The following is a 25,004-nucleotide window of genomic DNA, read 5'->3' on the forward strand; positions in this document are numbered from 1 at the left end:
TGGTGACACGTGGTTTGAGGCCTCACGCGATCTGAGATTAAAAGTGCAAATGTGAGAAAAACATCTTTTGAGAATCCCTGCACGCTGAAGTGTGTAGAAACAAGAGCACAGATATATGAACATGAACACATCCACACACCTTCATTCAAGCTTTACAAACACACTTCAACATGAAGCTCTTAAAGCCAAACACATCATCTGCCAGCTGTCTCTGAAACTCCACAAACTTCAGTTTCACAGCAGAATAAAGCAAATCCTGTACAACAGTCAAATCACATTTGGACCATTAAAGTCAAAACCAAAGTGAAGTGAAATGTTTTTGGGCCCTAAACTGAAAATCTAATGTGTCAGAATATTTCTTCACTGTTTTAGACATAAAGTAGAGACGGATCCTCAAGAAAAACACATTTAATGATCACAGTCTGACAATATAGAGAAAGACAGACACAGACAGATGAGTTTATCATTGGGTTCTCTGTTGGCTGTGATCTTCTTCTCCTCTGGACTCTTCTACTTGAGCATCTCTCGCTCTCTCGTATATGAAATAATCTGATGATATAAAATGACAGTGTATAATACACACAAATGCACAGAGTTTACTATACATACACAATATACACAATCAATAGAATTGTTCAATTTTACCGTAGACTATATAATCTGTGTAATCTGTAAATATACTTCTGTTTCAAGTGGTGATCCATCTCTGATAAAGTCAGTTTGATGGTTTGGACAGAAAATCTGTTAAAGGGAAAGTCTGTCATGAACTCGCCTTCAAAACCTGTATAAATGTCTTTGTTCCATCGAACACAAAGAAAGATGTTTGGAAGAATGTTAGCAACGATCAGTTCTGGGGCACCATTGACTACGATTGTAGGAAAAATGACAACGGTGGTCAAAGGTGCCCCAGAACTGTTCTCTTCCCTTAACTCTTCAAAATATCTTCTAGTGTTCAACAGAACACAGAAATGTTCACAATCATTTTTCCTACTATGGTAGTCAATGGTGTTTCAGAACGGTGAGTTGCTCACATTCTTCCAGATATCTTTATGTTCAACAGAACAGAGACATTTACAGGTTTTGATCAACCCGAGGGTCAGTAATTCATTTTTGGGTGAAGTTTCCCTTTAAGAACATGTTCATGTGTCTATCAGAGAGATGATCTTACTCTTGGAAGTAAATGTGGAGCTCATAGATTCTGTTTACATTTGTTTCCTTCTTGTAAAAGTCAAATAAAATAACAATAATGTTAATATGACGTCATTACTTCAATGCTTTCAGGATTCAGACTCAAAGTTTCAATCTCTTTCTATTTCTGATCCTTCTTCAGATGTTGTGACGTTAAATTCATTTGTTTTATTGGTTGATAAAGTGAGTCGCACACATGATGATCTCTGAACACACACACACTATATTTACTGTATTTGATTGAAATCTACTGTAGTTTATACAACATTTGTCTGTGTTTACTGTTCTGTCAATATTGTGGAACATCAGTTTCTTTTGTTGAAGAAGTTTTTCAGTCACTTCATCAAGACTATCACAGGATTATGAAACTGAATGTGTGAATGATTGTTTTCAGTGTGTCTGTAATGTCACTATAGTGTCGTCTTGTTATTCTCCATCAGATGATACTGAAGATCACACAGACAGCTGTAAACACACCTTACTGTCACCACCTGTGAATCCTAAAAGAGAAACACAAAGACAGAACTAATGTATCATCACTACACATGTCAACAATAATAAACTCAGTTTGATCTTCATCTGTTTAACTCATAACCTGTATTATATGAGTCATCTGTCACTTTATTGTGTAAATGTTTTGTGTATATATTGTGTGTTGTTATTTCTACAGTCTGTCAGTATTCTGCAGTGTCTGAAGCACTCAAGACTTTCACTCACTGCACACGTGTGATGATGATGATGATGAAGATTTGATCAATAATAATGATGAAGAGCATCAAATAAAAACATCTAGCTATGTGTGCACAAACACTGAGGTGAACATCCATCAAACAAACAGCAGGAAATAAAACAATAAACCTCCACATAAATAATAATAATAAAATGTGTAAGAAGAGGAAGATGACAGTAAACAGACTCTTCATCACACTCATTGAACTGAATTCTTATTGTGCTGCACTTATAAAACATCAAGTGTGTTCATCTGTACACTTCACATTTATTCTTGTGTTTTATTATTCATAACTTGCAAAATATTGTTTTTGTTTTCAGTTGGGCTAAAATTCCAGAAGGTTTTTGGCAAAATACAAATATTACTGAAACTAGGCAGATGAGTAGAAAGATTTTAACAAGAAAATTAATTAAATAAATAATAATGAGAAATGTCTTAAAACAGAAACACTGATCTTATAACAGCATCAGAGTCATTTCCATTTATTTGAGTTTTTATAGTTGTTGATCTGTTGAAACATGTATTTAAATGAGCTCTACTCACCTCACTGTCTCTAGTTTATAATGTGGATCATCTCTCAGCTCATAGAGAAGCTTCAGTCCTGAATCTCCTACATTATTATCAGACAGATCCAGATGTCTCAGGTGTGAGGGGTTTGATCTCAGAGCTGAAGTCAGAGCAACACAACCTTCATCTGTGATCTTACACTCACTCAACCTGTAGAGAACAACAACACACACTTCAGTCTCTCAGTTCAGCAGGAATGTCATTATTAAATAAACACGTTACAGTGAATGACAATCATCATTTTGTCTGAAGTGACGTCATTTTTATTCTCATCATCAGATTGCTAGAAAAACATCTATGTGATGAAATAAAATAATCAAAGCGCTTTGGAAAACATAAATGAACGTTTCATATACAGCAAGACAAATCTGTAACACTGTCAACAACTAAATGAACATTTGAATATACCGCCACAGAGAGAAATAACTTCAGTTCCCTTTCTGTCGGTCTCTCGACGTTGTGTCGACAGAATGGGGTTTGACTTGAGAACCTACCTTCTCTGACTGACTTGAACAGGCCAATGAAAATTGGCGAATGAAATTTGCATGCCGGACTCCGCCCCCGGATATCCGGGTATAAAAGGGAGCCGGCGTGCCGCATTCATTCACCTTTTGTTCTTCGGAGCCTTCGCATCCTGATGCTGACGACTCTGCAGATACTATCTACGTGTTGCTGGTCTTACGACGTGGTGCAGCGGACTGTCCCTTTTCCTGTGACTTCCCCTGGGCGTCTCGGCAACTTCCAAGGCATCTCTCTAAAGAGCGAGCCCTTTTCAGGGCTTAGTGTTTCTTCAGCGCGGCATGTCCCGCTGTGCTCGTGGGTGCGGCGCACTCATCGAGGAAGGGGACGGACACGATGTCTGCCTCGTGTGTCTGGGACTCCAGCACGCTGAGGCAGCGTTTGTGGATACATCTTGCCCGCACTGCGGGCGGATGGTGATTCAGACGTTGCGGTCACGGGTAGCTGCGTTCTTCCGAGAATCAGCCGCCACCTCGAGTGCTTCCCGTTCTGCGGCAGCAGCGGCATCAGCCCTGCCGTCCGCCTCGGCGAGCACCGAGGGTGATCGGGGAATTACCGTGAGCCTCAATCCGTCAGCCACCGGCTCGCGGACCGTTCACGCCCCGCCTCGCTCGTCTGACCGTCCCGGAAAAGGCGGTACGCCGCCTTGTTCCTCCGTCACGTACTCGGACACGGGGCGTGACGACGATGAGATGTCACTCGCAGCATCGGAGGGCGACCTCCTGGCATCCGACATCGACGATTCCTTGGAGCTTCCTCCCCCGGGGGGTCGAGCTCAGGATGAAGCGGGCGTCGAGATGTCAGCCATGCTTTCCCGGGCCGCTGCGAGTATTGGGCGGCAGTGCACCGCACCGCCTCTTCCCCAACGCTCGCGGTTGGGTTCCGGAAGTGCATGAGGAGCTCAGTCGGACCTGGAACGCCCCCTTCGCGGCGCGTGCACGTCAGACTAGCTCGGTCGCCCTGACTTCCCTCGATGACGGGGCAGCTAAGGGCAATGTCGACCTCCCTCAGGTGGAACGTGCAGTCTCGGTGCACCTGTGCCCGCAGACAGCTGCCACTTGGAGAGATCGACCAAGGCTCCCTTCCAAGGCGTGTAAGTTTTCGGCATCTCTGGTGTCGAAGGCTTACAACGCTGCGGGTCAAGCTGCCTCGGCTCTTCACGCTATGGCCATCAGGCCAAGGCGTTGAAGGAGTTGCACGAGGGAAAGTCCGACCCGGGGCTTATGCAGGTCCGCACTGCCACTGACCTCGCTCTTCGGGCGACGAAGGTGACGGCGCGAGCCCTGGGTCGTACGATGTCCACACTAGTGGTCCGGGAGAGACACCTTTGGCTGAACCTTGCGCAGATGCGGGACGCTGAGAAGGTTCGCTTTCTCGACGCTCCCATCGCGCAGGGTGGGCTGTTTGGTGATACGGTCGAGGACTCTAAGCAGTTCTCGACTGTAAGGAAGCAGACGGAGGCGATCCTGCCCCGCCGCGACCCGGCCGCCTATCGTCCGTCGAGGTCCCGCGCGGTGTCTGCTCCCCAGCAGCCCCGCCCCTCTCCGACTCAGACTCCGGCTCCAGCGCCCCCTGCACAGGCGGCCTCCCGGAGAGGGATGTCGAAGAGGAGAGCACCATCCCGTCACCGACCTCCGCAGAAGCGTTCCTGACGGGGTGAACCCAGGGAGATCGAGTTCACCGGGCCCGACCCAAGCAACTACATTGCTAGAGGGTCGGACTGGGACGGTGCCTGCCCCGTCCCAGCAACACCAGCCGGGCCCCTTCCAGGGCCTGGTGCCCACATTCTCGCGAAAAGAGCTTTCTCTCTCCCTGGGTCTTTCTCACAGCCGCTCTCACCCTCCGCAGGACGGTGCTCGGCAACCCCACGTTGTGTTTCGGCGAGACACACGGTTGGGTATACTCTCAGTGGCCACCAGCACCCTCAGTCAGACGGTGCGGTATGCCGCGATATCGCCCGACAGGCACCTCGGCAGAGCCGCTCTCCTCCCCGGGGTCCCCCCCGCGTCGAGGGAGCCGTACTGCCAGCCATCGAACCACCCCCCACGGGGGCAATGAATCAGATCGAACCTTTGGTCCCCCTGTCTCGGTTCCTGGGAGCCTGGTTGGCTCTTCCCAGACCAGCACGGTGGCTAGAGAGAACGATCCGTCTCGGCTATGCGATTCAGTTCGCCAAGCGCCCACCCAAGTTTCGGGGCATCCTCTTCACATCAGTGGGAGTAGATGCTCCCGTGCTTCGGGCCGAGGTCGCTACCCTTCTGGCGAAGGGGGCGGTCGAACTCGTCCCTCTGGCCGAGATGTACTCCGGGTTTTACAGCCCGTATTTCATTGTCCCCAAGAAAAGTGGCGGGTTGCGCCCCATCTTGGACCTGCGTACCCTGAACAAGCACCTACACAAGCTGCCGTTCAGGATGCTAACGCAGAAGCGCATTCTGACGTCCGTCAGGCGTCAGGATTGGTTCATGGTGATCGACCTGAAGGACGCGTACTTCCATGTGTCCATCCTCCCTCGTCACCGGCCGTTCCTACGGTTCGCTTTCGAGGGACAGGCATGTCAGTACCGCGTCCTCCCATTTGGTCTGTCCCTGTCTCCTCGAGTCTTTACGAAGGTCGTGGAGGCCGCCCTCACTCCCCTCAGGGAGCAGGGGGTGCGCATACTCAACTATCTCGACGACTGGCTCATCTTGGCGCACTCGCGAGATCTGTTGTGTACACACAGGGACCTGGTGCTTCGGCACCTAGACCATTTGGGGTTACAGGTCAACCGAGAGAAGAGCAAGCTCTCCCCTGTGCAGAGCATCCTCTTCCTCGGGATGGAACTCGACTCTGTCTCCATGACTGCACGTCTTTCTTCCGAGCGTGCCCAGTCAGTGCTGACCTGCCTGAGGAACTTCAGGCAGCACCCAGCGGTCCCGCTGAAACTTTTTCAGAGGCTCCTGGGAGCACATGGCGTCCTCGGCGGGGGTGGTCCCCCTCGGGTTGATGCACATGAGACCGCTACAGCACTGGCTACAGAGCAGAGTTCCTTGGAGTGCGTGGCACACCGGCAACAGGTGCGTCGCGATCACGCCCTTCTGCCGGCGCACCCTAACCCCATGGTCTTCAATGACCTTTCTGCAGCAGGTTTCGAGGCGCGTCGTGGTGACGACAGACGCCTCCCTGCAGAGTTGGGGTGCTGTGTGCAACGGGCACGCAGTGTCGGGTCTCTGGACGGGCCCCCGCCTGCGCTGGCATATCAATCGCCTAGAGTTGTTGGCGGTGCTGCTTGCACTGAGGAGGTTCCTTCCCCTCGTGCAGGACAAGCACGTGCTGGTCCGGTCGGACAGCACGACTGCCGTGGCATATATCAACCGACAGGGTGGTATTCGTTCACGGCAGCTATCGCAACTCGCCCGACGCCTCCTCCTGTGGAGCCAGCAGGTGACGAAGTCTCTGTTAGCCACCCATATCCCGGGCGACCTGAACCAGACAGCCGATGCGCTCTCTCGTCAGTCGACGCCCCGCGGAGAGTGGCGGCTCCACCCCCGCGCAGTCCAGCTCATTTGGGTGCAGTTCGGGCAGGCACAGGTGGACCTGTTCGCCTCCCTGGACACCACCCATTGCCCGCTCTGGTACTCCCTGACCGAGGGCCCCCTCGGCACGGATGCCCTGGCGCACAGCTGGCCGCGGGACAAGCGGAAGTACGCCTTCCCCCCAGTGAGCCTCATTGCACACGTCTTGTGCAAAGTCAGGGAAGAGGAGCATCAAGTGCTACTAGTTGCGCCTTACTGGCCCAACCGGACTTGGTTCTCGGAGCTAATGCTCCTGACGACAACTCCCCCCTGGCCGATTCCCCTGACGAACGACCTTCTTTCTCAGGGGAAGGGCACGTTGTGGCATCCGAGACCAGACCTCTGGAACCTCCATGTCTGGCTCCTGGACGGGACGAGGAGATCCTGAGTGGTCTACCCCCAGCGGTGGTGGAAACCATTACTCAGGCTAGGGCCCTGGCCACGAGGCGGTTATACGCATTGAAGTGGCACCTCTTCTCGTCCTGGTGTTCTTCTCGTGGAGAAGACCCTCGGATATGCTCGATCGGGAGCGTGCTGTCCTTCCTGCAGTCGAGACTCGAGAGCAATCTCTCCCCTTCCACGCTGAAGGTGTATGTAGCCGCTATTGCCGCTCATCACGGACCAGTTAGTGGGAAGTCTCTGGGACAGAACGCCCTGGTCATTAGGTTCCTGAGGAGCGCGAGGAGGCTGAATTCAGCCAGTCCGCGCTCCGTTCCCTCTTGGGACCTCAATGTGGTCCTGGCGGGCCTCCAGAGGCCCCCCGTCGAGCCCCTCGAAGATGCCGCTCTTTCTCATCTCTCGATGAAGACGGCTCTCCTAGTGGCGCTCGCCAAGAGGGTAGGGGACCTACATGCATTTTTCGTGGCCACGGATTGCCTAGAGTTCGGGCCTGGTCAATCTCACGGTATCCTGAGACCCCGGCCTGGCTACGTGCCCAAAGTTCCCACCACTCCCTTTCGGGACCAGGTGGTGAACCTGCAGGCGCTCCCTTCTGGGGAGGAAGACCCAACCCCTTCCGTGTTGTGCCCAGTGCGCGCGCTGCGCCTCTACTTGGACCGCACGCAGAGCTCAGGAGCTCTGAGCAGCTTTTTTTGTCTGTTTTGGAAGGTCAGCACAAGGGGAGGGCTGTCTCCAAACAGAGGTTGGCGCACTGGATCGTGGACGCCATCACTGTGGCCTACCGATCACAGGATCTCCCGTGCCCGCTTGCAGTGAGGGCACACTCCACCAGGGGTGTGGCCTCCTCGTGGGCACTGGCTCAGAGCGCCCCTCTGGCAGACATATGTAGAGCTGCGGGTTGGGCTACGCCCAGCACCTTCGCGAGGTTCTATAACCTCCGCGTGGAACCGGTATCAGCCGGAGTCTTACGAGACACCGCCAGGTAAGTCCGGCAGCCGGTGGGCGTACGCCTGCGATAGCACTCCTCCATAGGTGAGACGTGGTGCTATCCAGCCTCCCCTCTTCCCCCCACGTGGGTGAAGAGTAGGCATTCCATCCATCACTAAGCACTCCTCGGCGGCAGGCTCGGCGGAGCAGCCCTGCCTCCCTTGGCCTGTTTCTGAGCTCTAGCAGTGACTCAAACAAGGCCTAGTGCTCCACACGTAGTAACCCCCCCAGGGCGGTTCCGTCTGTTGTCTTCTCATGAATGGCTCTCAATCGATGGCCCATGACCTCTCCCAGGTGTACTTCACCTGCTCGCGACACCATCTCGTGTCTGCATGTCTCCCACGTGCTCTCCCCTATCCGGTGAGACCGTGTGTGAATCTCCACTAAAGCTCCTCCCTGCGGTAGGAAGTGGTCTCCGTAGCGCGTTCCCTCAGGGGGGAATGACGCTTCCCAGGCGGCTTCTCGCTGTTAAGAGAACTAGGCCGCCGTCCGTGACGGCCGGTGGAAGGGGCTCCCATCTTTTTTTGAAAGCTCTGGACTCCTTCCCTTCCGCTGGAAGGTTGCAATTCATGCTAAGCGCTCACGTCTGACACGCCCAGGCCAGTCAGCGTCGCTTCGCGAGGAATTGTGACGCGGCACAGCGCTGTGGCGTTTTCCGAGAAACCCCATTCTGTCGACACAACGTCGAGAGACCGACAGAAAGGGAACGTCTCGGTTACGTATGTAACCTCCGTTCCCTGATGGAGGGAACGAGACGTTGTGTCCTTCATGCCACAACACTGGCCGCCCGCTGCAGCAGTCGGGGCAAGATCCTCAGGCTCCTCAGCACAAAAGGTGAATGAATGCGGCACGCCGGCTCCCTTTTATACCCGGATATCCGGGGGCGGAGTCCGGCATGCAAATTTAATTCGCCAATTTTCATTGGCCTGTTCAAGTCAGTCAGAGAAGGTAGGTTCTCAAGTCAAACCCCATTCTGTCGACACAACGTCTCGTTCCCTCCATCAGGGAACGGAGGTTACATACGTAACCGAGACGTTTCGCATTTATTCTTCATTTTTGCATTTATTGATGTCATTCCAGTCTAGTGTTTGTTAAACTTCAACAGAAACAAACATCAGAAATGACAAAGTCACTCAGCAGCAATGAGAAAGACTGAGAGAATGAAGACGCATGAAAGTTGAGAAAGAAAACAGAAATATTCCTGCGAATTAGTTCATATTGACTAGCTCATCAAAACGATACAAACAAATATAATTTTATAATTGAGAATAATTTAGAAATTCACGACTATAGAAGATGATCATGTAAGAATCAGTACATGTGTGACTATCAGAGAGATGATCTTACTCCAGTGTGTCCAGTTTACAGTGAGGATTCTCCAGTACAGTAGAGATCAGCTTCACTCCTGAATCTCCTACATTATTATAATACAGATCCAGATGTCTCAGGTGTGAGGGGTTTGATCTCAGAGCTGAAGTCAGAGCAACACAACCTTCATCTGTGATCTTACACAAACTCAACCTGTAGAGAACAACAACACACACTTCAGTCTCTCAGTTCAGCAGGAATGTCATTATTAAATAAACACGTTACACTGAATGACAATCATCATTTTACTTATATATATATATATATATAAAAAAACTGAATATATTTATATATTTTTTACACGACTGTAGAAGATGATCATGTTAAAATCAGTACATGTGTGACTATCAGAGAGATGATCATGTAAGAATCAGTTCATGTGTGACTATCAGAGAGATGATCATGTAAGAATCAGTTCATGTGTGACTATCAGAGAGATGATCATGTAAGAATCAGTTCATGTGTGACTATCAGAGAGATGATCATGTAAGAATCAGTTCATGTGTGACTATCAGAGAGATGATCATCTAAGAATCAGCACATGTGTGACTATCAGAGAGATGATCATATAAGAATCAGTACATGTGTGACTATCAGAGAGATGATCTTACTCCAGTGTGTCCAGTTTACAGTGAGGATTCTCCAGTACAGTAGAGATCAGCTTCACTCCTGAATCTCCTACATTATTATCAGACAGATCCAGATGTTTCAGGTGTGAGGGGTTTGATCTCAGAGCTGAAGTCAGAGCAACACAACCTTCATCTGTGACCTCATACCGACTCAACCTGTAGAGAACAACAACACACACTTCAGTCTCTCAGTTCAGCAGGAATGTGATGAATGAAACACATATTACACTGAATAACATTCATCATCATGTTAAATCTTGATCATTAAAATGCTGTTCTCACGCTCTCACACCACACATCTGTTTTCTTACACAGGACCGTACGCTCCATTGTTTCTATAGTGTGAAATCTAATGTGTGTAATAATTGTGTAAAAGCTGAAGTGTATTTTAATGCTGCAAACATTTGATAACGTCTCAGTGGTCTAACAGCCCCTCAATGTCAAAATAAGTGAGGTGACCAATCAAATGAAAGAAGACGAGAGTTAGTGTTTACAGAGCCGAGCGCTTCTTTAAATAAAGTTTTTCATGTGCAGATGATCTGATGAGCTCAGAATATAAATACAACAAGTAAAGTTTCATGTTAAGCGTGTGTGAATGTCCCACATTAAACTGTTTCCTTATAATGGACTTCAATGGAGGAGAAAACACTTAACGTGACATTATTGACTTTATCTGTGGAATAAAAACTCCTTCTTTTGACAGCAGCTTGTGTTTATTACAACAAACATTTGACAGAAATGTTGTTTTTTCTGGTCGTTGTTTGGGTAGTGAAGCGCTTTTCACATTAAGTGTTTTAGAAAGTCTCAATAAACTGTGTGGCTTTGAAAGTTTCTTTATTGTTTGTGTTAATCTATTAAAATGTTAATTGTATTTGCAAATACTTTAATGCATCATTAACAATAAATTCTAGAAGAGAAACTCTTTTACTTTATTTGTCTCTTTCTTTATTTCTGTCGTTCTTTTCTTTATGGCAAGATCTCTCATGTCTGATCTGTGCTCATCATTTAAAGGGTTCCTATTGGACGGCTAAAATGAACATTATTGTGTATTTGGTGTTATATTGTGTGTTTACGTGGTTTACTGTTAAAAAAAAATCACATTAGTTTTCACATTTCATTGCATTACTGTTGCTTCTCTGTGTCTTTCTGAAACGCCTCGATTCTTAACAAAGTTCTTCGTTGTGAAAGCGCTGTGTACTCTGATTGGCCAGCTGCCCAGTGTGTTGTGATTGGCCAGCTGCCCAGTGTGTTGTGATTGGCCAGCTGCCCAGTGTGTTGTGATTGGCCAGCTGCCCAGTGTGTTGTGATTGACTGAGCTGCCCAGTGTGTTGTGATTGGCCAGCTGCCCAGTGTGTTGTGATTGGCCGAATACCTCAAGCATGTGACAGATATATATTTTTATGTGTAGCATCACGCTGCAGGGAGAACAGCCAGAGGATACGAGGCTCCCGATGGATTCAGACTCGTAAATATAAAACTATTTCTGCATTTGTGATCGTAGGACCGACAGAAAAACTTACGTTTGAATAGTCCGATGTAAATTCTTTCATAATGAAAACGTTCTTACAGGCTGCGAGTGAGAAGCGTCAGACTGTCCTTACAAACTTGGATTCGCTTCACTTTTTAGAAACAGCCGTTGAGCACAACCAGGTGTTCATGTGCGGCACACACTCAGATTTTGAAGTTGTGATGTTTTGGAACAGTGTTGTAAATAAAACTTAACCACAGATTTATAATTGAGTCCTCGTTTGGAAAACCAACTAAGATATTCATTTGTGATGAAACACACAGCGTCTCCACAACATGGCGACAGTAACAACAACACTACAGCAGGAACAGACACGCCTTCTTTCTTACACGTTTATATTTTGGGCGTGTTCTTCAACACTTCACTAACTGATGTAGAAATGTGGGGGTGTGTTTAAAGGAGGCGTTTTAGGCAGGTTTGGATGAGCATCCGCTTTTAAATAAAACTAAATCCTGTCATATGATTTTAATCATCACATGTTTTGACAATCACAATACACTTATAACGCAAGGTTTTTGTGTTTGTGTTTTTATGACATTCCTTCATCCCAAACACCCCCAACCAACCCCTGAACATGAATATAGAAGATGATCATGTAAGAATCAGTACATGTGTGACTATCAGAGAGATGATCATGTAAGAATCAGTACATGTGTGACTATCAGAGAGATGATCATGTAAGAATCAGTACATGTGTGACTATCAGAGAGATGATCATGTAAGAATCAGTACATGTGTGACTATCAGAGAGATGATCATGTAAGAATCAGTACATGTGTGACTATCAGAGAGATGATCATGTAAGAATCAGTACATGTGTGACTATCAGAGAGATGATCTTACTTCAGTGTGTCCAGTTTACAGTGAGGATTCTCCAGTACAGTAGAGATCAGCTTCACTCCTGAATCTCCTACATTATTATCAGACAGATCCAGATGTCTCAGGTGTGAGGGGTTTGATCTCAGAGCTGAAGTCAGAGCAACACAACCTTCATCTGTGATCTTACACCAACTCAACCTGTAGAGAACAACAACACACACTTCAGTCTCTCAGTTCAGCAGGAATGTCATGAATGAAACACATATTACACTGAATAACATTCATCATCATATTAAATCTTGATCATTAAAATGCTGTTCTCACGCTCTCACACCACACATCTGTTTTCTTACACAGGACCGTACGCTCCATTGTTTCTATAGTGTGAAATCTAATGTGTGTAATAATTGTGTAAAAGCTGAAGTGTATTTTAATGCTGCAAACATTTGATAACGTCTCAGTGGTCTAACAGCCCCTCAATGTCAAAATAAGTGAGGTGACCAATCAAATGAAAGAAGACGAGAGTTAGTGTTTACAGAGCCGAGCGCTTCTTTAAATAAAGTTTTTCATGTGCAGATGATCTGATGAGCTCAGAATATAAATACAACAAGTAAAGTTTCATGTTAAGCGTGTGTGAATGTCCCACATTAAACTGTTTCCTTATAATGGACTTCAATGGAGGAGAAAACACTTAACGTGACATTATTGACTTTATCTGTGGAATAAGATCTCCTTCTTTTGACAGCAGCTTGTGTTTATTACTACAAACATTTGACAGAAATGTTGTTTTTTCTGGTCGTTGTTTGGGTAGTGAAGCGCTTTTCACATTAAGTGTTTTAGAAAGTCTCAATAAACTGTGCGGCTTTGAAAGGAGCTTCACCAACTGATAAAACTGTTTGAGACTTTTAACTTTGCAATTTTACGTGTCTAATAACTGCATGAACAACTCGTAACACATCACAGACACAAACATGAAATCCTGTCATATGATTTTAATCATCACATGTTTTGACAATCACCATACACTTATAACGCAAGGTTTTTGTGTTTGTGTTTTTATGACATTCCTGCATCCCAAACACCCCCAACCAACCCCTGAACATGAATATAGAAGATGATCATGTAAGAATCAGTTCATGTGTGACTATCAGAGAGATGATCATGTAAGAATCAGCACATGTGTGACTATCAGAGAGATGATCTTACTTCAGTGTGTCCAGTTTACAGTGAGGATTCTCCAGTACAGTAGAGATCAGCTTCCCTCCTGAATCTCCTACATTATTACGAGACAGATCCAGATGTCTCAGGTGTGAGGGGTTTGATCTCAGAGCTGAAGTCAGAGCAACACAACCTTCATCTGTGATCCTACACTTCCTCAACCTGTAGAGAACAACAACACACACTTCAGTGTCTCAGTTCAGCAGGAATGTCATTATTAAATAAACACGTTACAGTGAATGACAATCATCATTTTGTCTGAAGTGACTTTTATTCTCATCATCAGATTTCTAGAAAAACATCTATGTGATGAAATAAAATAATCAAAGCGCTTTGGAAAACATAAATGAACGTTTCATATACAGCAAGACAAATCTGTAACACTCAACAACTAAATGAACATTTGAATATACATTTACATTTATTCATTTGGCAGATGCTTTTATCCAAAGCGACTTAAAAGTAGTTTTATACAGTGTCACATTACTGCAGAGCAATCAGGGGTAAGGTGTCTTGATCAAGGGCCCTTCAGTCATGACCTGCTGGCACTGAGATTCGAACCTTCTGATCACAAACCCAAAACTCTAACCACCAGGCCACATATCGCCACAGAGAGAAATAACTTCAGTTTTGCATTTAATCTTCATTTTTGCATGTATTGATGTCATTCCAGTCTAGTGTTTGTTGAACTTCAACAGAAACAAACATCAGCAATGACATAAAGTCACTCAGCAGCAATGAGAAAGACTGAGAGAATGAAGACGCATGAAAGAAAAAAAACAGGATTATTCCGTCATTTATTCATTTTTAAACTGATCCATAAATACATGTAAAAACATGATTATTGTGTTGATTTAACATGAATATAAACTGAAAATAATTTTGAAATGTTTTTTTATGTTTTACACGCCTGTATAAGATGATCATGTAAGAATCAGTACATGTGTGACTATCAGAGAGATGATCATGTAAGAATCAGTACATGTGTGACTATCAGAGAGATGATCTTACATCAGTGTGTCCAGTTTACAGTGAGGATTCTCCAGTACAGTAGAGATCAGCTTCACTCCTGAATCTCCTACATTATTATAAGACAGATCCAGATGTCTCAGGTGTGAGGGGTTTGATCTCAGAGCTGAAGTCAGAGCAACACAACCTTCATCTGTGATATCACACCCACTCAACCTGTAGAGATAAATGAGAAACATTGGTGATAAACATGAAATGAAAAAGAGAAAATTAAACAATAATGAGAATCAGTTTCTCATTGTGTTTCCTCATATAAACACATGTGAGTGTAATAAGTGTAATATTGTTGTTGTGTTTGTGGTTAAACGCAGATGTTTGATGTTAAATCTCATGAACATCAGACTGATGAAGAACACTGAAGAGTTTTGAGTTCTTGTTGAAGAACATCACAGTGTTTTAGAGAAACTCCACACACAAACTAAACTAAACCTTTAATAACACAAACACATCATCAACACCATCAAACTGTGATGTGACATCTTTACACTGATCGGATTATAATTCACAGTTCAGGGACCCGTTTCAATAAGGAGGTTCAAGCAACACAGAGTTAAAATATGAACTCTGAGTTGATTTACTCAGATAATCTCTACTTTGAGTTTTCTGTTTCAGAACAGCTGGTTTCAATGAGTTCAATCCACTCTGAGTAAGTTTACTCAAGGTTACGCATGTTCACAGCGGCTTTAAAAAGACATCATCAATTGAGTGAAGATAACACGATTCACCATGGCAACGGCACGTGACAAAAAGCGCTCCGTTTATTTCTCGCCAGTCGAATTGGAGGCACAGTTACAAACATACAGCGAATATGAGCACATTTATAGAAGAGCAACACAAGAGCAGCAGCAAAAGAGAGAGAATCGGCGTGGGAGAAAATCGCTTTACGTGTCAACGTGTAAGTTTAATTGCTTCATATATATATATATCTACGATTTTTGTCATGTAGGTGCAATCCTTCTGCAATAAAAAGAACATGGTAACAGCTAAAAATGAAATATAAAAACATCATTCAGTCCGGTGAGTTTAAATGCTCTTGCTAGTAAGATGCCTGACTGGGAAATGTTTGATATATTTAATAAACTGGCCTTGAAAGTTATGAGGACATGAGAATCGAGCACTGTGGCTATAGAAGACAAAAAACTGGCCATGCTTGCCCCTGCTCCCCAAGAAGATCACGGCTGGTTTTTCTAAATCCTGTTTGTAAGACAGCTATGCACCCAATCACATTGGGAAATCCTAAAGGGTATTTGAACTATTAGTTTACTTCCAGAGGTGTCAGCAAGACCACATTTATTTGATCAGATTAATTCAGAAAGACGTTCACCATTCACCTGTAATCCTATGAAACTCCTCTTTGATGCCTCTCACAGGAAACTTAACACAAGTGTATATAAAGTGCTTGAGAGCGATTCACACTTGTCTTGCTAACGTGTTCTGCATCGGTGTTATATAGAAAGCTTCCATTAGCAAAGAAACATCAAGCCATACAGAGAATCTGCTCAGATGTCAAAGCGCATTCACGAGTGAGGTTTGTGATGTAAGGATGAAGCAGATTGTAGATATATGTAATGGACTGTAAAGAAAAACGGTATCGCTCAAATAAAACATCCTCCGGATATGATAAATTTACGTCGGGAGAGATTATATGTTGAAGCCCCGTTTGGATGTTTTAACTCTCTCTGAATGAATGCAGCTTCCTCATCTACAGGTTACTGAATAAACGGACATGACGTTTTAATTTCTGTGTTATGAACTTGTGCGCGATTAAGGAAAACGATTGAAAAAACAAACGGCGAAGGCAATTTCAACACCGCTCGCGCTTCTAAAAGGGGCGGAGATTGTAACAAACCTCGGGTTAGAGAAATAAAACCTGCACCTGACCAGGTTAGGTTCACAGAGTAGGTTACTATGGTTACTCACTCTAAGTATAAGATACAGTTTCTGAAACGGGCTTGACTTACCCCGCGGTCACGGGTTTGATATACCTCGCGTTCTGAAACTGAAAACCCAGAGTATCCCGTTTTCTGGGGTTAACTTACACTGAGTTGGCACTTACCCTGCTTTCTGAAACGGGTCCCTGATCCTGTGAATAATACACATCAACTCTCTAAAGTGATGAAAAGATCTGATGACACGACACCTGCTGTTTTACATCTACATCAGAGAAATGAGACCCTTGATAGTCTCTGGGTCAGGATATAAAATACTGGGCAAATGTAAAAACTATTTACAATTTAAAATAATAAAATAAGGGATTACGTACAGCCGGCTGGCTATATATTTACCCGCTGTGTGTTTGATATGAAAGCTTTATTTGATTTTGATCGCTTGTTTTTATAAAGTGACTGATGGTTAAAGGGAATAAAACTGTAACTGTGAACTGATTGTCGTTAGTTTTACTTACTTTAGTTTTCTGGATTCTTTAATCACAGGCTGAAGTTTCACAAGAACTTTATCTGCTTTATTTTCACCTCCAATAAATGTATTCAGATCAAGTTCATCCAAATACTGATCAGACATCAGCAACACAAAAACTAAAGCTGACCACTGTGAAGAAGAGAGTTTGGAGCGTCCGACTGATTCAGATTTCACATAATGTTGAATCTCCTGCAGCAGTGAATCATCACCCAGTTCATTCAGACAGTGAATCAGATTGATGGATTTCTCTGGAGACAGATTCTCACTGATCTTCTGTTTAATGTACTCAATAGTTTCCTCTTTCTTGTAGGAGCATCTTCTCCTGTGTGTCAGATGATGCCGGAAGGCGAAGATTCCCATGTTTCTCCGTTGCACCTGTGAGGAGCATATTATCATTTGTGTCAGTAGATGCTCTAAGAGAATCTGATTGGACTCCAGTGAGAGACCCAGAAGAAAACGCAGGAAAAGATCCAGATGTCCATTTTTACTCTGTAAAGCTTCATCTACAGCTCTCTGATGCAGCTCACATAATGAACCCTGTTCTGGTGAGTTATGCACTGAAAACCATGAAAAAGGTCCAGGCTGGTTCTCAAATATATTTGGCAGTTCATGTCCTTCTCCAAACACATTTCTCTTGTTGTTTGTGATGGAGATGTGAGCATAAAGAGCTGCGAGATGTTCCTGAACGCTCAGATGAATAAAGCAGTAAACTTTCCCCTGATACAAGCCAAACTCCTCTCTGAAGATCTGAGTGCACAGTCCTAAGTACACTGATGCTTCTGCTACATCAATGCCACACTCTCTCAGGTCCTCATCATAGAAGATCACATTCCCTTTCACAAGCTGCTCAAAAGCCAGTTTGGCCAGTTTGATGATCATGTGTTCATCATTCTTCTCATAGTCCTTCTGATGTTTGATGTTTGTCTGAATGATCAGGAAGTGTGTGTACATCTGAGTGAGAGTCTTGGGGATCTCTCCTTCACTCTCTGCTTCACTCAACATTCTCTCTAGAACAGTGGCTGAAATCCAGCAGAACACTGGGATGTGACACATGATGTAGAGGCTCCTGGATGACTTCAGGTGTGAGATGATTCTGTTGTTCAGACTCTCATCACTGATTCTCTTGCTGAAGTATTCCTCCTTCTGTTTGTCAGTGAAGCCTCGTACCTCTGTGACTCGATCAACACACTCAGAGGGGATGAGATCAGCTGCTGCTGGTCTGGAGGTGATCCAGATGAGAGCGGAGGGAAGCAGATTCCCCTTCATGAGGTTTGTCAGCATCACGCCCACTGAGGCCGATTCACTGACATCACACAACCTCACGCTGCTGTGAAAGTCCAGAGACACACGACACTCATCCAAACCATCAAAGATGAACAACACTTTATATTCACCGCTGGAGATTTCCATTTCTTTAGTCTCTGGGAAGAACAGATGAAGAAGCTCCAGAAGACTGAGTGTTTGGTTCTTCAACAGATTGATCTCTCTGAAAGGAAGTGGAAATATGAGGTGGACGTCCTGATTCTCTTTCCCTTCAGCCCAGTCCAGAATGAACTTCTGCACAGAGACTGTTTTTCCAATGCCAGCGACTCCCTTTGTCAGCACACTTCTGATGGGTTTGTCTTGTGCAGGTAAAGCTTTAAAGATGTCATTGCATTGGATTGGTGTGTCCTCTGTTGCTGTTCTCCTGGATTGTGTCTCAATCTGTCTCACCTCATGTTCATTACGGATCTCTCCACTTTCACTCTCTGTGATGTAGAGCTCAGTGTAGATCTCATTCAGCAGTGTTGGGTTTCTCTCATGTGATGTTCCTTCATACAAACACTCAAACTTCTTCCTCAGATTTGATCTGAATGTGTTGAGGACTTCAGGAAGTTTAGACTCATTTCTGTAAAGTTAAAATAACAGATTATTACTTAAGTTAGAAAACTAAATGCTCAGAGCGAGAATTCTTCTCTGTTTTTGAGGAATTGTTCACTCATTCTCTCATGGATTACTCTTCCTTAGGCCATCTTAGATGTATATTACTTTAGATAAATACAGATGAATCATTGATAACTGTCATAATTTTAACATCTTATGTAGTTTTCTAATTGTTGACGCTCCAAAAATAAGATGTTTAGACACATTATATTAGTCCAATTCAAAGCACAGTGGGATCAAAATGTCTTCTGAAGTGAAACAATTATTTTTTGTATGTGTTGTGAGAAACGATAAGATCATGTGTTGCTACAGCGCTCATAATTTTGACTTAATTCTCAAAAACTTTGTCTTGTTTTTGTCTCTTTTAATCGTATCACTTAATGCTGTTGTAGGGACCTATAAAGTGACAAATATTCCTTTATAAAAATATTGCAAATATAGCTCATTTTATTTATATTTTTCATTTTGTAATGACATGAGGATGAATAAAGGACAGAATGTGTATTTTTTTGCATGAAGTACTGTGGTGAGTTATGAATAATATGATTTACCTGAAACCAGATTTTTGTGGTTGATTCTTAGACGGATCAATCATCCATCTCCTACAGACATGATTCATGAAAAGCAAGAATCAGACACTTGAAAATGAATAAAATCATTATTAACTTTGTTAACTACAGTTTTTACACTGCTGTGAGAGTAAATGACCACTATGGATTAATTATGATAATTTCATTTATACTAAGGTGACCAGACATCCACGTTTTCTGGAGACAATCGTGGTTTTTGGTGTTCTGAAGATGTTTTACAGTCCAAAACAACCGGCTTGTTGATCGACCTCTTTAAGAGCAATCATGCAGATTTCACCACTGATCTAGGAAATGATCTTGTTTTTTAATCTGGTCACATTAAGTTACACTGTGTGCACACATGTGGTTGAAAGTGAACAGTGTACAGTTCACACACGTGTCTCTCAGTGAGTTTTCTGCTCTTTCTGTGCGAGCATCATTAAGGTAAACCTCTCCAAGACAAAACTTCTTGTTATCCCAGCCACTCCCATGACTCGGGTCAACCTCTCTACACAGTTCAGCTCATCTTCCATCAGCCCTTCCACGACAACCAAGAAACTCCTACAGATGGTTCAGAATGCAGGTACTACTTGAATTATTGTGGAGATTTAATTATGATTTGAAATGTATTTATTACATTTACATTTATTCATTTGGCAGACACTTTTATCCAAAACGACTTACAATTAGTTTTTTACAGTGTCACATTACTGCAGAGCAATCAGGGGTAAGGTGTCTTGCTCAAGGGCCCTTCAGTCATGACCTGCTGACACTGAGATTAGAACCTTCTGATCACAAGCCCAACGCTCTAGCCCAGGGGTACTCAATTAGAAACCTAAAAGGTCCACTCACCAAATTTTCCTTACGTCCAGGGTCCGGAACAGTGATGGTCAAAATCCAAAAAGAGAACTTTAACAAAAAAGGCGGTAAATCCGTTCAACTATGTACAAAAGGTGATGTGGTCTGGCATTATTAGTGTGAAAAGTGACACCTTTTTTGTGCCACCAGTTCTTTAAACTTTGGCATAAAAGGTGTGAGGGCCAGGCGGAGGCACTGATGTAAGTGTTCATTACTGAGATTGTTCCTGTATTTGTTTTTCACCATATTCATGGTTGAAAAAGCAGACTCACAACAGTATGTTGAGGGAAACATGGTGAGAATTTGAAGGGCCATCTTCTGCAAGGAAGGGACACCTGCTGAGGAGACCATCTTAGTCCAGAAGGTGGTAGGGTCACAGAGAGACTCCTGCAGTGCAAGGTTTGCCTGAAGCTCAATTAGCTCTGATTGAAGAGAAGCAGCACTAGCCCATGGGCAGATTTTCAGGGCTTCAGTTGAAAATTCTGCGATTTTTTTGACAAGGAATGGATTTTCCATGCATAGTAAGACCTGTTTCCCCAGAGGGAAATCTCCAAATCGAATTTGGAAATTTTCAATCAGCTTGTCCAGGAATTCAGCATGATTGTGATGATGATGTTTTCCTGCTGTGTGATTCGAAAGCTTTGGGAAGTGAATAAGGTCCTGGTGTAAGTCACACTTGAAGAGCTCCAGTTTTTTCTGAAAGGCACAGACAGCTGATGTGAGGTTACACACTGTGTTATTTTTTCCCTGAAGCTTCATGTTCAGATCATTGAGATGGGCGGTAATGTCAGAGAGAAATGCAACAATTTCCATTTTTTCTTCATTTTGCATGAATTCCACAAATGGTTTTGCTTTTGCACTCTTCTGATCCAACAGAAAGGTTTCCAACTCTTTCCGTAATGTCCAAAAGCGCTCCAGTACCTTGCCTTTACTAAGCCAACGGACATTGTTGTGGAGGAGCAAATCATCAAATTCTGCATTCACCTCTATTAGGAATGAGCGCAACAAGCGATGCTGAAGAGCAGATGATGCCCTCAAAACGTTCACAAGTCTCATTACTGTTGTCATGACCTCTGCATACTTTTCTTCAAGACTGGCACACAAAACCATCTGATGAATAATGCAATGATATGCAATGAGGTCAGGGTGATGAGCTCTCAAGCGTGCCACTAATCCCCTCTCTCTTCCAGTCATACAAGGAGCGCCATCAGTAGCAATGGAAATAACATTCTTCAGATCTATCTCTCTGTCTCTCAACATCTGCATCAGTGCTTCATAAATATTATCCCCTCTTGTGTGTCCATGGAGGGCTGTGAGGCCTAACACATCTTCACAGAATTCTCCCTTCTCTTCATCAAAAAATCTGACAAACACCAGAAGTTGTGCGTTGTCTGTGTTGTCTGTGGATTCATCCAAAGCCAATGAAATGCATTTAGCCTTTTTTATTGCAGACTTCATTTGGTCAAGCAAATCATCAGCAAGGACTTCAGTTCGCTTTACAGCAGTGGAGTCAGACAAAGATATTTGGTTTATTTTTTGTATGATGTCATCTTTTTGAGTTCCCTCAAACAGGGCATTTGCTATTTCATTCATGCATTCCTTCACAATCTCTGAGTCAGAGAATGGTTTCTTGTGCTTTCCTAAGACCCATACCACTCTCAATGAGGCTTCAGTTGCACGCTCTTGTTGGGTGGCTGATCTAACTATTACACTGCATGTTGCTTGATATGAGGATTGCAGTTGTTTGATTTTTCTGGCCCTTACCTCAGATTTAGGGGGGTAATTGTTGTCAAAGTGTCCATGCTTTGACTCATAGTGACGTTTCACGTTACCACTCTTGACAACTGCAACCGTCTCGTTGCAAATTAAACACATTGGTTTTGTGCTCCCCACCGGCAGCACAAATGCATAACTGTCAGTCCACTCTGATTTAAATTCGCGATTTTCAGAATCGACTTTTCTCCTTTTTTCAGGTTTTGAGCACGCCATGATCTTCGCTAGCAAGGAAACACGTATCGTTATCAGATGGATTAGCAACTGCGTTGTTGCGAATCACATACACAGTGATGTGTCGCTCATGAACGATTCGTTCATTTTGAACGAATCTTTCATATGAAACCTGCATTTAAGTTGGACCCAACTAATCAATTTATTTTTTCCAATGTAATCAACATTTTCGTGAGTACTAGATGTGTTGGCCTATTTAACATGATTATATTATGCTGCTGAAATTAACAAATAAACGAAATTACTCGAAAAAAGATTCGTTCATTTTCCTGAACGAGATTCAAAGATCCGAGTCTGTAAAATGATCCGGTTGCCGCCAACGTTGAGTGAGTGAGTTGTCATGTGGATTACAGTTATTACAGCTCGATTGGATCTTTGGATTGGACACAGAAGATAGATAAACCACATCTAAAAGTAAAACAATATAGGCGTGAAATCACGCACCAATGAAAACTCGCTTGGATCATGACTAAATTATAATGTTGATTTTGGATTCGGTCCAAATTGTATTGCGTCTGGGTCCGGATCCGGACCGCGGTCCGCCTATTGAGTACCCCTGCTCTAGCCATTAGGCCACAGCTGACTCACCTATTATGCCTTCTTCCGATGGTTTGCGCGTCAGTCTTATCGCGATGGTACGTTATGAATTTAACAAATTATTAGGCTATGGGAGTTACTTAGAGAAATTTGGGTCTGAAAGCCAAAATTCTGACGCTCACTTACGGCCCTACTAGAGCAAGCTCCTGATTGGTTAACGCTGCGCGAATTTTCGCCAACGTTCAGATTTTTCACCTCACGCGAACGCTCAATTCGTGTCATTCGTGCCGCAAGGTCATCGCATCTTTGCATTGACTTAACATGTAAATCACTCGCGCTTGACGCTTCATTCACGTTTGGTGTGAACACACTATAAGGCATTGTTCAGAGGGCCGGTCCAAATCTGTGGGCGGGCCACATTCATATATATATATATAAAACCCCTCCCCCCGCATCATTCAGAGGCGATGCTTCTTCACGTTGCTTTGAAAAGTGTATTGCGAGAACTCTCTCTGTCTGCGCACACACACGCGTCCTGCAATAATAATCATATTAATTTGAAACAGCAACCCAGAAATGTGTCACAAGCATTGATTAAAACAATGATGACAATGATCACATGAAAAAAAACGACTTACATTATGGACCTTAAGAAGGCCCCCAGCCTATAGGCTTGAGGATTAGGTTTTGTATCTTCACTCTTAAAGTTGGTTGGCGGATCCATAGACGCGTCACTCTTCATAGACACACAGCTGGACTCTGGATCTGATCTCATCTGATCTACTGATCTATAACACACAACACATGACAGTCATTACTGTATCTATACCGTAAATATAAATTTAAAAAATATATATATACTGTATTTTTGTGTATGTCTCAATGAGTAAATTATACAGCTCTCATTGCTTTTCTGTGTAAGAATATATTAATAATCATCAAAATAACATTTCCAAAAGATTAATAATTAAAAATCCTTCAATCTGGTTAATAAAATAAATGATCAAATATGTGAAGGTATAATAATGTTTTATTGATGTTTTATACCTGAGATCAGGCCGTGACTCTTCACACCTAAAGTTGAATGTCGGATCCATTAGACTCTTCAGAGACACACAGCTGAACTCTGGATCTGATCAACTAGAACACACAACATATTTATTTATATTTTAAATTCTTATATTATCTGATAAACTTCTCATTAAAAATGTTTTAACAAATATCAGAGAAAATTGGTCACAAAATTAGGAGACGTTGCACATAAGTCACTTTTCCTAAAACAGCTTTAAAGTATGATGATGATGATGATGATGATGATGATGGAGCTTCAAATGTGAATCTGATCAATCTGATCTCAACAACTGACACTGAATGAAAACCAAAGTGAATAAAAAGTCATTTAAAGTGTTAAAGAAAGAACTGCGTCACCTCGAGCGCACATTACTCACACTAACACATTATGAACGAATAACACACAAAACAATCTTTATAAGTAACGTTATCAAACAAAGACAAGAGATTATGAGTGAAATACACTACAAGACTTTTATAAACTAGACATCACGCACTTGAACATAGAAACACACAAACTGAGCAAATCTGAAAACTTACTGCAACAAGACCAGACTGACAATCTGAGCAAAAGTCTTTTGTGTATTTTAGACATGAATCGGTTCTTTAGAGAAACCCATAACCCTCAAAACTAACAACACAATGTTTTAGTTCTAGTCTGTATGTTGAGCTCAAGTTTAGCTGAAGCTCTAGATACTCTGTGGCCTTGAGAAGATAAACGACTGAATAACAGTTTTAAAAGCAATAAAACATCATGAACTCGACACTTACCTCGATTAAACTCTTATTAGATCCTCAAAAGATCCCATAAGAGTTAAAAAGCGACTTTACGCGTTATAATAAAACACTTTAATACTCGACAGAACTTTACATGTTTTTAAAAGGCGTTTATAAAATGGACGCCGGGAGAGAGTCACGTGATGTGCTGCGCTCACTCTTTCACTTTCGATTTGGTTAAAAAATGGTTCAAAATTCATACAAACGTTTAAAATACGTCAACATTTCTTAAACCAACCCACCAAAAATAAAATAAAATGTTTCGTGCCGCTTTCTTTAGCCCTGAGTGTGTTCAGGTGTTTGTCATCTTTA

The 25,004-nt window shown here is 43.6% G+C and overlaps 2 protein-coding genes across 4 annotated transcripts in view; one reads left to right on the forward strand and one right to left on the reverse strand.

Moving 5' to 3' along the window:
• The window catches only part of LOC306908485 (uncharacterized protein), a 236,329-nt gene that overhangs the window by 137,679 nt on the left and 73,646 nt on the right, over window positions 1–25,004 (forward strand). The window lies entirely within an intron of this gene.
• LOC306908487 (protein NLRC3-like) lies at window positions 392–24,832 on the reverse strand. Of its 3 annotated transcripts, XM_079481391.1 has the most exons (13): window positions 24,687–24,832; window positions 23,892–23,984; window positions 23,483–23,632; window positions 19,425–19,475; window positions 16,937–18,838; window positions 14,515–14,688; window positions 13,492–13,665; window positions 12,310–12,483; window positions 9,921–10,094; window positions 9,289–9,462; window positions 2,462–2,635; window positions 1,666–1,688; window positions 393–549 (listed from the first exon to the last, which is right to left on the reverse strand). In XM_079481391.1, the coding sequence occupies exons 2-12, from the start codon at window positions 23,939–23,941 to the stop codon at window positions 1,673–1,675; spliced, it is 3,213 nt and encodes a 1,070-aa protein (XP_079337517.1). In that variant the 5' UTR covers window positions 23,942–23,984; window positions 24,687–24,832; the 3' UTR covers window positions 393–549; window positions 1,666–1,672. The 3 variants fall into 3 exon arrangements, with proteins under 3 accessions (XP_079337516.1, XP_079337518.1, XP_079337517.1); XM_079481390.1 differs by having other exon boundaries at window positions 392–1,688; XM_079481392.1 differs by lacking the exons at window positions 23,483–23,632; window positions 23,892–23,984; window positions 24,687–24,832 and adding an exon at window positions 20,295–20,429 and having other exon boundaries at window positions 392–1,688.

The sequence above is a fragment of the Barbatula barbatula genome, assembly GCF_947034865.1.
Source record: "Barbatula barbatula genome assembly, chromosome: 19".
Classification (NCBI taxonomy): domain Eukaryota; kingdom Metazoa; phylum Chordata; class Actinopteri; order Cypriniformes; family Nemacheilidae; genus Barbatula; species Barbatula barbatula.

Bases quoted from the DNA above. Each gene is read 5' to 3' on its own strand.
- LOC306908487 (XM_079481390.1), bottom strand. From the start codon at position 23,941: ATGGATCCGACATTCAACTTTAGGTGTGAAGAGTCACGGCCTGATCTC. The intron at 13,666-14,514 runs GTAAGATCATCT...TGTTCTCTACAG, and splicing joins TGTAAACTGGACACACTGAT to GTTGAGGAAGTGTAGGATCA. The intron at 9,463-9,920 runs GTAAGATCATCT...TGTTCTCTACAG, and splicing joins TGTAAACTGGACACACTGGA to GTTGAGTTTGTGTAAGATCA.